At 56.4% G+C, this 13367-nt stretch overlaps 2 protein-coding genes and 1 long non-coding RNA gene across 4 annotated transcripts; 1 reads left to right on the plus strand and 2 right to left on the minus strand.

The window, feature by feature from the left end:
* Positions 1-1459: 1459 nt before the first annotated feature.
* METTL13 (methyltransferase 13, eEF1A N-terminus and K55) lies at positions 1460-8021 on the minus strand. Its single transcript, XM_079313624.1, has 8 exons — positions 7805-8021; positions 6328-7075; positions 5500-5699; positions 4808-5003; positions 4456-4599; positions 4123-4332; positions 3662-3793; positions 1460-1810 (listed from the first exon to the last, which is right to left on the minus strand). The coding sequence occupies exons 1-8, from the start codon at positions 7955-7957 to the stop codon at positions 1536-1538; spliced, it is 2058 nt and encodes a 685-aa protein (XP_079169750.1). The 5' UTR covers positions 7958-8021; the 3' UTR covers positions 1460-1535.
* Positions 8022-8446: 425 nt separating this feature from the next.
* ITPA (inosine triphosphatase) lies at positions 8447-11835 on the minus strand. Its single transcript, XM_079313649.1, has 8 exons — positions 11692-11835; positions 11551-11608; positions 11411-11475; positions 10821-10894; positions 10241-10272; positions 9490-9605; positions 8986-9062; positions 8447-8722 (listed from the first exon to the last, which is right to left on the minus strand). The coding sequence occupies exons 1-8, from the start codon at positions 11752-11754 to the stop codon at positions 8602-8604; spliced, it is 606 nt and encodes a 201-aa protein (XP_079169775.1). The 5' UTR covers positions 11755-11835; the 3' UTR covers positions 8447-8601.
* A 25-nt stretch (positions 11836-11860) lies between these two features.
* On the plus strand, positions 11861-13054 carry LOC306805650. 2 transcript variants are annotated; one of them, XR_013775253.1, is made up of 2 exons: positions 11861-12063; positions 12152-13054. It is a non-coding gene; the product is annotated as an uncharacterized lncRNA (long non-coding RNA). The 2 variants fall into 2 exon arrangements; XR_013775254.1 differs by having other exon boundaries at positions 11861-12059.
* Positions 13055-13367: the final 313 nt, after the last annotated feature.

Below are 13367 nucleotides of genomic sequence, written 5' to 3' on the forward strand. Positions count from 1 at the left end.
GAGCAGTTCCCAAATTAAAATGAAAATACCTGCCCAATTGCTGATCAGAGGGAGGTGCTTGCTGGCAGCACAGCTGCCATGGTGCATCCTGGGCACCAACAGCCCCATCTCCTGCTTTAGTGCAGTGCCCCCATGGTCCCCACTGCTTCAGGGGCTGAGAGCCTTTGGGGTGTCCTTTTGATGCCTAAAGAGGCTGCCTAGAACAGAGGCTGGACAGTGCTAAGTGAATAAATCAGGGATTAATTAAAAGCCCTTCAAAGGATTCACCTTGGACAGTGCAAGAGCTCAGCTGTGGTTACATCCAAGATGGGCTCAGAGTCATGAGTTTCACACTTTTATAAGTTTTGGTCCATTTCCATATTGAGGTTAATTGTCCCATTCCAGCTCCAGGTTCTGCAGTCCCATCCTCCCAGATTCTCTCCTCAATTCTGCTGTTTGCACTTTTTGGGGCTGAAGCTGCAGCAGTTCTGGGGCTGGAAAAGGATTGTTTTGTGTGACTGAGCTGGGAGGAGAACTTGCCAACACTTTATATGGAGTTCAGAGTCACACCTCAATGCAGCACAGAATCTGGAAAATACGAAAGCTGAAACTTTGGGAAGCAGCTGTCAGATGTCCTCTCTCAGTCTGCCTGGCAGAAGGGAGCATGGAGTGAGGGTGCAAGATCAGTGGCAAAGCACCTGTTTGTCACCTTGCTGTCTGCAAGCTGGTCACTTGGGTACCATGTCTCAGGCTCATTTTGGCACCAGCTGTTGCAGGGAAGAAAGACAAGCCCTCAGAAACAGATTGTGATGAATGAATGAGGAGCTGGTCATGCAGGTGAGCTGTTCTATAACCAGCCAGGACACACAGATCAGCTCTTGAATGAGCTGTCTGGCAGGACTGGGGTGCTGTGGCAACACCCCAATGGATAATTCTTGCTGCCCTTTCATCCTGCAGGAAGGCTGACCTGCAGCAGCAGGGCAAGTGGGTTGGTGTGGCCAGGAGCCTGATCCCAGGGCTGGGTCCTGCTGACCCTGGGGCAGAAGAGCTCTGAGCTCAGGGGTTTCAGCTCAGTGGAGAGATTCAGAAGAGGGGAAATGTGGGATGCAGTTTGGGGAGGATGAGTGGGGCAGTGGGGTTCAATGGCCAGCTGCCAGAACACACCTTTGAAGTGCAGAGGTGACTGTAGTTTTTCCAGGGGTGTGGGTGCTTCAGAAATAAGCCTTAACAAAGCACTGGAAAGGGCCTTGAGCAGCCCTGAGCACTTTATTCCCACAGCTCACAGCCCACCCACACACATCCACAAGCAGGCCTGGAACAGGAGAGGCACCATGAGAACAAAAGGAGCCGTGCTGAAGGGGAAGGAGGGTCGGAGGGATGCTCTCCCCAAAGTGGGAAAGCAAGGAGGACAGACCCAAACCCACAGCACCTCCCTGACCTCACCCCAGCTGCAGGAGCCGCCCTGCCGTGCCACTCCCGCCCCTCCAGCAGGCTGGGGGGCAGCCACAGTGCCAGCCACAGCCACCCTGCTGCGGGGCCAAGCAGCAGAGAGCCCCTCAGAGGATGTGCAGGGCCTGCAGCGTGTCTGCCAGCGCCCAGGAGCCGTCCCAGGGCCGGCCCGGCCCTCGCAGCGCCGCCTCCAGCGCCCGGGCCCGCGCCCCCAGCTCGGCGGGACTGTGCCGGCCCGCGGGGCCCGCCTGGCACAGCAGGATCTCGTTGACCTCCCCTTGGATGCTGCGGGCGTAGAGCAGCGGGAACACGTCCCTGAGGGCGGCCAGCACGGACTCCTTCAGGCCGGCATCACGGCACACCAGGTTGAGCACGAAGACTCCTGTGGCAGGGTGAGAGAGGGGAGTTCAGAGCAGCCTGTGTATCCCAGCCTGATGAAAATGATGCCTTGTTTTTCTGTTCTACTCAGCTGTGCAGCTTTTAGTTTTATATTAAGCGTTACTTGGATCTTTTCAGGTGGTTGTGTAGATTGACGTGGCCAGCAATGTGTGTTCTGTCCCCATCTGCTGAGCTGGGTGGGGCAGTGACCCTGATCTCCTGGCACATATTATCTGCTAATGGGCCAGCTTTAAACCAGCTGGGGAAATCATCTTTATCTTTCCACAGCCCATCCTCCCTCCAGGAGATATCATCTGCTGCTGGCCCATTCAGTCCCACTGCATGACTGATAAAATTCCATCATCCCACTGGGAGATGCTCCAGCCAGGGGGAGCAGCCAAGCCTTTCCTACCCAGAGAAAAACTGAGATTTTGGACACCAAGGGACCTTCTTCCCACTGGATTCCAGAGGAAAGCCAGACCTTTCCACATCATCCCTGCACCTTCTCCAGGAGCACTGCTCCAGCTGAACCACATCTGCCACTGCAGGAGGATGCAGCCACCATTGAATGGGACTGCTGCCACCACCCTGACTGACTGATGGGTGTCAGCTTGGATTCTGACTCTGGCAGGGTTTGGGATTGTTCTTTGTAATACTGCATTTCTATTTTAATTTTCCTAGTAAAGAATTGTTATTCCTAATTCCCATATCTTTGCCTGAGAGCCCCTTAATTTCAAAACTATAATAATTTGGAGGGAGGGGGCTTACATTCTCCATTTCAAAGAGAAGCTCCTGCCTTTATTGGCAGACACCTGTCCTTCAAACCAGGACAGTGGTAAAGGCAAAACAGTCCTACTCCAGTTGGGGACTCAAAGAAAATCTCTTCAAACTTCAGGCCCTAAGCATAAACAACATGAAAAAAGGAGGGCAGGCAAGCAAGGAGGATAAAACTTAATTATTTCAGGCTATTAATTGGACAGCTGACTTCTGTATGCAAATGGACTAAAACCTATAAAAATGTGAGATCCTGTGACCAAGCCCTCTTGCTTCCACCTTGAAGCCATCCAGGCAGGGACTGTGGCACTGGTACTGCCAGGGTGTAGCCTTTGAAGGGCCCTCAATAAATAGCCATTTTATTCCTTTAACTCTGTCTAGCCTCTGTTTCAGCTCCTCTAGGCATCACTGCCACCCTGGTGAAAATGTCCCCTTGGTGCCCCACGGGTTGTGGATGGCCACAAGATCTGTTCTCACATACTGCCTACACCTTCTGCTTCCAGAGAACTCTGCTGGCCCCTCTGGGATGTGTCAGCCTGCCTGAGCCAGCAACATTGCAGGCCACCCTCTCCATCCTGCTGTCAGTGTGTAGCAATATATTTGAACAGCTTAGGCCACAGTGCTCCAGCCAAGCCACCTTTAGTTGTCTTATCAAAAACTCTGGCATTCGTCAAGGTTACTGAAACAAATTGTGCTAAACTGGGAAAGAAAAGGCTGAGAAACAGAATACCAAGAGTGCAAGAAGCAGATAAAGAAAGGGGTGTGAAGCACTGGACTGTAACCAATCATATTTCCTGAAAAGCGTGTGCAGAGCATGTGGACAAGACAGAGGCACCAATCAAATAATGTGTGATCGTGTGGACAGTACTTTAAGAATGTAAACAATGAAGTGGCTTCTGCTTAATCACACTGGTTAAGTCCTGAGTTCCTGCAACAGCACCCACTGAAACACCCAGATGCAGAAAGGGATGCTGTGCAGCTGTGGCCAATGTTCTCCAGGATGAGAAAAACTGGCACAGCCCCAACTCCACAGATAACCAGCAGCCTGGCCATGAGGACATGGCCAGATCTCCCCTCCTACCTTCTGGCTTGAGGATGGTTTTAACTTTCTGCAGAAAGGGCTTTTCCACAAAGGCTGGGGGCGGGCAGCTCATCCCCACTGTGAGGTCTTTGCTGTCCACATCAAACATGATGGCATCATACTGGGCTGGGGCTGCAGGATGAAGAACAGAGCTGTCATCCTATGGGACAGAGGTGAGCTACACACATGGGAAGGCCAAAGGTGGGATTGTCAAGACACCCCTTCTACCATGCTATGGGTGAATTCTCTGCTGGGGTTTCTCTTTACAAGCCCTACGTGCTGGGGAAACCAACAAATCTCAGGCTGGCAAGGACAGGCTGTGAGCTGCAGACACCTGGTGAGGCTGGAGATTGTGACACACGGCAGGGAGAGGAAGCAGGTGGTGACAACAGCCCAGGGCTCTGCTACCCACCCACTGGGCTCAATGGGGCAGCTGCAATGCTCTGTGAGATGGCTGGTACCTTCAGCTGCCAGCTTGGCCACGTAGTCCAGGCCATCAGAGACGTGCACTTGCATCCTGTCACCCTGGGAGAAACCGAACCAGCGCGTGGCCACTTCCAGCATGGAGGGGTCGATCTCCACCACGGCCACGTGGGCCTGCGAGAAGTAATCGTGCACGAAGAGGGGCAGGCTGCCCCCACCGAGCCCCACCACCAGCACTGCCAGCTCTCCTGCCAACCCAGAGCAGCCAGTGAGCCAGCAGCATGCCACAGTGCCACTGCTCATCCCACCCACCGCCCCCAAACTGCTCTGGGGAGGGCACACCTGCCCCCAGCACAGCCTCCCACTGTCACCTGGGAGGGCGTCGGGGCCCCCCAGCAGGCAGAGCCCCGCAACCATGGCCTTGTGGTGCTCACAGCACAGGTAGCTCTTGTCGATGGCTCCAGGTGGCTCAGTGGGGCTGGGTTTCTTCTTGTCCTTCCTCCGCTTCTTCTGGCCTGTAAGACACCAGTAAGGCAAGGGGGAGATAAAGGTGCTTTCTGTGGACCAGTCACTCCCAGGTCTGTCCCACCCACGGTGTAAAAACACTTCCAGAGCTGCTCTGGGACATGACAGGCAGGTCCCAGCAGGATTTCTACCTTCTTTCTGTATTGCTCTCACTCTCTGTCACCACAAAAAATCAGCCTTGGCCCCTGTCCCACGTACCTGGGAGAGGCGTGGGGGCCAAGAGCCGAGCCTCTGACTGCACCACGTTCCTGTTCTGGAGGAAGACGAGGCGGCGGAAGTAGCAGGTGCCATCTCCCCTGACGTCCTCCACCACGAAGTCCCCGCTCAGGGGGCTGCTGCCACAGTGCCGCACTGCCCGCACCCCAATGTCCCCTCCCACGGACAGGAAAGGCACCTGCAGGGAGGACAGGGGCTGCTCTGAAGGAGGAAAGGCTGCAGGAAGAGAGCTCAGCACTCCCACTGTTCTGCCTATGGCTACAGAGCCAGGATGAAGCGGACACAATAGAGGAGCAGTGGGATGTCACAGGAGAGCTGGGGATCTGCACTAGATTCACTCCCAACACAGGGAATACAGGGAGCAAGCACAGCAAGACTTTTTGCAACAGTTTAGATGTGTGCAGTTGGGGCAGGAAGGAGAAGACAAAAGGAACAGAAGTTAAAGCCAGAATGAAGACAGGGATACTTTCAGGATCTGTGCTTTTCTTGGGATGCTGGGTTTTGGAGGGCAAGGACTTTGTACTGAATCCTACCACACAAGCACCTCAAATCCTGCCTCCAAGAACAGGCAGACAGCTGGAGGGAAAGCCAAGAGAAGTGGGTTTCCCTGCTGGCAGACCCAGCCTGGCCCTGTTTTGGGAAGCCTAGCCAGGGGCTGGGCAGGGGGGGCTCACCTGCTGGCGGGCAGGGAGGCCCGGCGGGGCCAGCTCCATCACCTTCCCCGACAGCTCTGCCTGGATGCTGGCCATGCCCTCGTAGTGCTGCTCCCTGTGCAGGGCCACCGTGACCAGGCGCCCGAAGCCCGCGCTGGCCGCCAGCTGCCTCCGCCCCTCCTCCGTCCCAAAGAGCCACTCGGTTTCTCTGCCCTGTGGGACTGCACAAGGGGCTGCCATCAGCCTGGGCTGCTCCTGGCCCTTCAGCCTCCCACGGAGGAGCCACAGGGAATGGCAAGACATTTAAGGGAGGTACCGCTGCTTGGCTGTGACCATCAGGAGAGCCAAGATCTCTCTCCTGTTTTAGGCAGGCTCATGCAAGAAGCTGGAAAAGCCACATCTCAATAGAAGGAGGTGTCCAGCAGGCTCCTGACCTGTCTCCAGGCTGTGCTAAGCCCCAGCTTTGCAGCCATGCAGGGAGGGAATGGTGCTGCTGGCAGAAGCCGATGCATCTCTGTGAGTGCAGCCTCAGAGCACCCAGACAGAGCAGTAATGCCTTCCCAGCTGCATTGTGCTAACTTGGCTGTCACCAGCATCCAGGCAGGAATCACCTTGGAGGTAGGGCAGGCAGTGTCTCTCTGCCCAATAAGCTCTGTGCCAGATCTCTGCTTGCACCACCAGGCAAGCACATACCCCACCGCCAAGCCAGGACTAAAACATCAACCCAAGCCAACACAAGCTGGTTATTTCCCTCACCAGCCCCAGATTCAAAGGCCTTGAAAGGCTGGCTGTTTTGCAGCTTCTGGCCAGGGCAACCACCTGAGTGGAGCCAGGCCAGGCTGTACTCACTGATGAAGATGGCAAAGTGATTGTCCCGGGAAGGTTTCACTGAGGGGCTGTCGACCACGTGCAGTGTGTAGCGAGGCTTCCCACTCTCTTTATCACACAGATCCAAGGAAACCTGTTCCCTGCAGGGAGTTTTGCTTATCTGGCTGCAGAGCAGGGCATAATGCTGCCTGTCCTTCACTGCTGCCACCAGCCGCTCTGCGCTCTCCACCCGCATCGGCTTGTCCTGATCCTCAGGGCAGATCTCCAGGATCTGTGCTGATGAGCCAGGGATCTTCCTGAACTTGGTCATGACATACACGAAGACTGGCAGGACAAACTGCTGCTTGTCCCCACTGCTGGCCACCTGGTGGACACGCACGACCCAGCCTTCCTGGGAGAAGTATTCCACAGCTTTCTTCAGCACGTGGGCTTGAGCCAAGGAGACGCAGAGGTAGCGCCCTCCTACCTGCAGGACCCGGCTGATCTCAGCGAACATCTGGTCCACCTTGGCCAAAGTGGCCTCCTCTTCATCAGTCAGGAGAGCATCCAGCGTGCCTTTGTCCAGGACCACTTGGAAGTGGCTGTCAGGGAAGTCCATCTGGAGCATGTCCATCAGCAGGTAGCTCATGCTCGGCCTCGTGCCGGCGCTGCGCTCCCGCATCTGGCGGATGACGGCGTCGCTGATGTCGATGTTGACGATGTCCTCGCACATGCCCACGTCATACATCTGCTCGCTCAGCTCCGAGTTCCCACAGCCCACCACCAGAACCTGGGCAGCAGCAGGAGAGCAGTGTGATGGTGAGAACACTCTGGAAACATCCCCCCCATCATAGGAGCAAATATCAGATGTGTCTAGGAGCCCTCTGTGACAACCACACCCTCAGGGCCTGCAAAATCACTCCATATGGCCTAAGATAACATGTCCACAGAGAAAAGTCCCATGGGCAGAGAAGTGATGCATCTGCATGTTTTTTTGAGAATGACCCTGATGTTTTAAGCCCACAGCTCCCCAGACCAGGGGTCTCTCCTGTCCTCTTGCTAAGGCACACTGGGAGTTTCACATCATCTGTGTCAGGCCCTGCACACAGACCCAGCTAGACTGGAAAAGCCCTCTGAGAACACGGAGTCCAGACTATGACCAAACACCACTGAGTGCCACATTCAGTCTTTCCTTAAGCATCTCCAGGGACGCTGACTCCACCACCTCTCTAGGCAGTTCATTCCAATATCTAAGCGCCCTTTCTCTGAAGAAATTCATCCTCCGAAAGTCCACCCTAAACCCTCCCTGGAGTAGCTTCAGACTATGTTATTTCATCCTGTCGCTTGTTGCCTGGGAGAAGAAACAGACGCCCAGCTGGCTACAACCTCCGTTCAGGGAGTTGTAGAGAGCGGTAAGGTCACTTCTGAGCCTCCTCTTCTCCAGGCTAAACAACCTCAGAGCTCGCCGCCCAGGAGGAGTCCGGAGGGAACACAGCGCTGAGTACCAGCCGGGGCTCACCTTGTCGCGGGGCCGCACATACTTGTACAGAACGGGGCAGAGCTCCGGGAAGGCCCCGTACCACTCGAAGGGCCGCTGTCCGCGCTGGCGGAAGAAGCGATCCCAGTAGCGTGCGGAGCCGAACTCGGCGGGGCTGCGGGGCAGCAGCTCCATGGCCGGGCCGCGTGCCGTGCCCCGCTCCCGCCGCCACGGCCCCACGTGTTTCCTCCGCTGACCGCTTCCGCCTGCGCGGCGTGGTGCGTCCGCTCCCCATTGGCTGATTCCGCCCCGGCCGCTCCCCCATTGGCTGCCCCACCCCGGCCACTCCCCCATTGGCTGTCCCACCCTGGCCGCTCCCCCATTGGCTGCCCCACCCCGGCCACTCCCCCATTGGCTGCCTCCGCCCCGGCCGCTCCCCCATTGGCTGACTCCGCCCCGGCCACTCCCCCATTGGCTGCCCCACCCCGGCCGCTCCCCCATTGGCTGACTCCGCCCCGGCTGCTCCCCATTGGCTAACGGGAGCGCGCAGCGGCCCGGGCGCGCCCCCGCCCGGTGCCGGTGCGGAGTCTCCCCCGAATCAGAACCGCGCAGCTTTCACACCCACACCCGCTGGGCTCTGCGACACTGCTGGAGCATCAAAAAGAGCGGAGGAGGAGGCAGCGGTGGGTTCAAAAGGAGCAGCTTTAATGGGATCCCGCGGCAGGAGTCTGTGCTGGGGATGGGTGTGGCATGCCTTGGAGGGGAGTTGGACCGGGTGATCTCCAGAGGTGCTTCCTGACCCCAGTAACTGTGTGCGTGTGAGACCCCACGGCTCGGCGCTAGCTGGGAGCGGGGCGGGGCTCTGTCGAGTCGCTCTGAAGAAAGAAGGCTGAGAGCTCACTCAGCGCCCTGTAGCGGTGTGAGATGGTGTTCTTCACTGCCTTGGGCATTTCAGCGTAGCTGCGGGGGACAGAAACCACACGTGTCATTAGCAGAGAGACTACAGTGCATCCCCCGAGCACCAAAAACTCCCCCTGTGCCTCCCTGCTTGGCTCAGCAGGGTGTCTGTAGTGACACAATGATCCAGAGGCTTCCCATTACCCACTGTGCTCTGATCCAGGAGGACATTTCTCCCTGATGCCCTTCCTCACAAGCAAGTTCCTCTGGACACACTTGACCCAGGTTTGCTTCACATAAAGAGCCGTAGGTAAAACACCACTTACGTCTGGTTGTATCCATCTGGCTGAAAGCAGGGATCCCAGCCAAAATCCCGAGGGCCTCTGGGCTCCACTATCATTCCCTGCAGGAGAAAGCACGAAAAAACCCCTAAAGACTGCACTTGCCTTGCAGAGACATTTCAAACACAGACACTGCAGCCACCACAGGCTCTCCTAGCTGCTCCCCAGGGTGTGACCAAAATTAACAGCTCCAAACTCACTATGGTGCCCCATGCTGACAGTGCTTTGACCTCTCCAAATAACAGCTAAGAACTGTAGCTGAATACAGCCCTGTCAGAGGGAGATGGGGGGCTGAGGTCACATGCAGAGTTCAGGAAGCACCACTGGTCAAGGGGCACCCACCTCCCACCAGCTGCACTCTCCCTAGGCCTGTTCCCAACATTCAGCAACCCCAAAGCCATCAGAATTGTCCTCAGCAGAGCCAGAGCTGCTATGAACTCAGAGCACAGCCCTCCCCCCTCACACAGTGCCTTCCCCAGGCACACCTACATGGGTCTGGCCTTTGAAGAGCCTCACTGGCTCCTCGGGGTTCCCGCTGCTGAAGGCGAAGGTGCAGAGTGCATAGGCAGACTTGTCCTCAAAGCCAGCCAGCAGCTTGTGCAGACCTGAGGGACACAGAAGGGACCCTGGAGGTGCTGCTGCTCCCTGGGAGAGCAGCACACCCACCCAGGCACGGATGGATAGGAAGAGAGCTTCACATGGCATTCCCAACCATCACAGGAGAAGACAAATCTCAGACATTGGGATGTTCTTGGCAGGATTCCTGCTGTGACTGAAGCCAGAGACTCAGAGCTCATCTCCAGAGCCCTGCTGTGAATTTGGGAGAGGAAGCAACAGAGCATGCAGCACGAGGAAGGACTAAAGCCCCCAGTGACTGAATGTGATTAATGCTCATGTTAATGTGACCAACACAGGATTTGCAGTCACACTCTGAACTGCAGGATCAAGGCACAGCCAGGGAGGGGAGCATTAGTGGAGAAGGGCTTGCCCTGAAGCCACAGGGAGCAGGAGATCTTCCAGGTCACACTGAGGACAAACAAGATGCTCCCACGAGCCCTGCCACCAGCCTGCAGAGGCAGGAGTCTGGGAATCCAGGGATGAAACTAATGAGAAAACACCATGCTGGGAAGGAGGGCCCAGAACAGGCTGGAGGAACCTGTTGCTTCCCCCAGCATGGGCAGGTAGCCACTTCAGGGGCAAAGGAGTGGGTTACACACAGAGCAGTAAATGAGAGATGTACCTTCTGGCTTGAGTTTCTCCAGGAACCATTTTCTGAAAAGGAAGGAAAGGGGGAATATAAATTTTTGCTATTATCTTTCAGAAATACAGGCATCCTTGTGACACTGTTGCTTACATTTTCATAGGCCTTTGAATCCCTCTCAGTATGCTGTAAGATCACTCATTCTTGACTATTTATCAGGAAAGACAGACTTATCTCTTAAGTTCAAGGGAACACAGTGAAAACAGCAGTGGGGTATTTAATTTACTGCATCCATAGAAATACATAGTAACTTTGTTATCTCCTAGATTAAAACTTATGGGGCATTCATACCAGACTCCTGCTGAAAGGTTTGGAGCCGTTTTTGGTGCACAGAACCTGCTCTTTGGACAGGTTCCCAAGCTGCCAGAACAAGCACCACAAGACTGGGTGCCAGCATGGCTCAAGGAGTTCAGTCCAGCCCCTGGGGCTGAATGAAGAGCAGGGCACAGAGCAGCAATCACCTCCCTGGCCCTGCTGCTCCTGGAGTGTGGAGCCCACCCTGCCAGCCTGTGCCCCAACCCTGCCATGTGAAAGGGGAAACAGCTTCCCCTCTACTTACATGTAGGGTCCTGGAAGGCCCCCCAGGGCATTGAAGCACAAGCAGGTGTCCTCTACTATAACAGGTCCCTGAACCTACAGTGACAGCCCAAGAGAAGGAGAACGTTAGACCTAAATGAAGGCACTGCCTCCAAACCCACTCCCTTGCTCTGTCCCATCCTCAGGTTCCCACTTGACCTCAAAAGCAACCCACACCAGACACACACAATCAAACCCAAACTCTCCCCATGCAGGCCAGAGAGGCTGAAGAACTGCAGGGCAGTTTTCATGAGCAGAGCTGAACAGTCCCTGCCACCCTGTAGCACATGTAAAGGGAAAGCCTGCGTTCCAAAGGATGCCTGCATTTTTCTCCAGTCTCAGCCCTCATTTGGTTCTTTCAAGACACCCATCCCAAAGACCGCTCTGGAATATTCAGCAGACATAAAACTCTTTGTCCTGCAGCCATCACGCCCGGACTGAAGGAGCTCCCGTGAGCTCCCGCTGCTAGAGGGACACAGCATAACCCAGAGCAGCGAGGTGATGGGAGAGCAGCGAGGCCGGTCTGGATCCTTCCGCACCCATCCCACCGGGAAACACGAAGGAGCGAGCGACCTGCCGGGCGGCTTCGCGACACTTCTGCACCGAGATCTCATCCGGTTCCCCCTGGTACTCGGGCACTGCGGACACAGCGATGGAGCTGAGCAGGGCCGGGCCGGGCCGCCGCACCCCGCCAGGCCCTGCCAACAACTTACGGTCAATTTTCTTCGCCACCAGCGTGTAGGGAGAGGAGTCCCCGAGGATCTGAGTGACCTGAGCAAGGAGAAGGAGGTGAAAAGGGAGTGGCAGGGATAGGAACAAACCCGCTGGCCAGGCCCCGCTCCCGCCGCCCTCACCTCTTCCAGTTTCTTGGCGTTGCCTGTCACGAACACCACGCTCCGCCGCGCCGGGGCCGCCATGCTGACCGCGCGCACCGCCCCTGCGCGCCCCACGGCCAATCAGCGCCCGCAGCGCCGCCGCTCCCCGCAGAGCCCGACCAATGGGGAGCGCGCCCGCCCCGCAGCGCCCAGCCAATGGGGAGCGCGCCCGCTCGCGCCAGAGGGGCGGGAACTGCCAGCCCGCGGGGGCGCGCCGGGTAAGTCTCGCGAGAGTCGCGCTGAGGGCGAGGCGGGTCGTCATGGCAACCCGACCCCTCACGGCCCCGGCCCTTGTTTACAGCCCGGCCTTTGGATGCCGCGCTGGTTTTCCTGCAGTAGAATCAGCTGTAGGTGGGGAATCGGGAAGGGGATTGTGCTCCAAGCTCTGCTGCTGTTCAGCCTCCGACCTCTGGCGCGTCTCTGCGCCTTCTGCCATCAGGTTTGCGGTGTCGCAGCGATCAAGTTCCATCGTTGTTGGTTTGCTGCTGCTGCTGCCTCTCACAGCCAGAGCTGTCCCTTGGGAACGTTTGTGCCAACATAAACCCCAGCACTGACTTGAACCTACAGCTGATCCACGCCCAATTGCAGCACCCCAGGGCAGAGCACTGACGGCTCGGGTTGTGGCTGCTTTCCCTGCCCTGCATCTCGGCTGTAGCTAAATCTCCTCGAGTCACGAGTTCTGTCCACGGGCCGGTGTGGAGCCCTGCAGGAACAGGCGGGAGCAGAGCCCTGGGAAGGAGCAGCAGCACAGTCCCAGCTCTCCCACCGTGCAGCCAGGCCCCTCCTCACTGCCAGACCCTGCAGACTCCTGTTTGCACGGGATTCCTCAGGAGGGATCTCCTTCCCCCCAGGCTGCCACAGCCAAGAGCCTCTCCACACCTGTGTGCCATGCCTGCAGCCCCCCTGCCCTCACGGGCACCCGGGACACACCACAGGCGATCCTGGGAGGAGGAATGCACTGCTTGTGCCAAAGATGCCATTCCCTGCACAGAAGAAATCATGTGGAAAATAGCAGCTGATGGTCTGTCCTCTGCACATTGCAGCAATGGGTAAAACAGACCCAAAGCTTGGGTGAGGAGTTGTTTTTGTTGTAGAATCTCCTTCATAACATCTCCTAAGTGAAAACCAATCCCCAAGCATGCAGACAGTGCTGGAAACAACACTCCTTTCTGCTGACTGCAGTTCCCTCTATCACCAGTCCAGGCTGCAATATAAAACCACAACACCAAAGTGCTATGTGGAGGACTGCTCTGTACCACCCCAAGAGCAGACATTTCTAATGGTCTTTCCAGCTTTGTGGGGCAAAAAAAGAAAATCTATAAAACTTGCTTAGCAAATTCTATGCCTGTGATGTTTCTGACCAGGACTCCTGTGGCACCAAGGTCCTGCTGTGGGTGGCAGCAGCAGCAGCAAAGACAAGGTTGGGCTGGAGGAGAATGGCAGAGGCACTGGCAGGGCTCTGCAGCAGCAGGAGTGAATTAACTCACTTTCCAGTTGGCAGGACATGGTACCAAACAGCTCAGTGGGATCTGCAGCCCCCCCTGGAGACAGACACAGTCTCTCCTCATCTATCTTCACCATCCTTTGCAGGCAGAGAGGAGACAAGGCACAGGTAGGATGACTTTTGTCTCTTCCACTAAGTGTATGGTGTTAAT

The sequence above is a fragment of the Erithacus rubecula genome (genome assembly GCF_903797595.1).
Source record: "Erithacus rubecula genome assembly, chromosome: 10".
Taxonomy (NCBI): Eukaryota; Metazoa; Chordata; class Aves; order Passeriformes; family Muscicapidae; genus Erithacus; species Erithacus rubecula.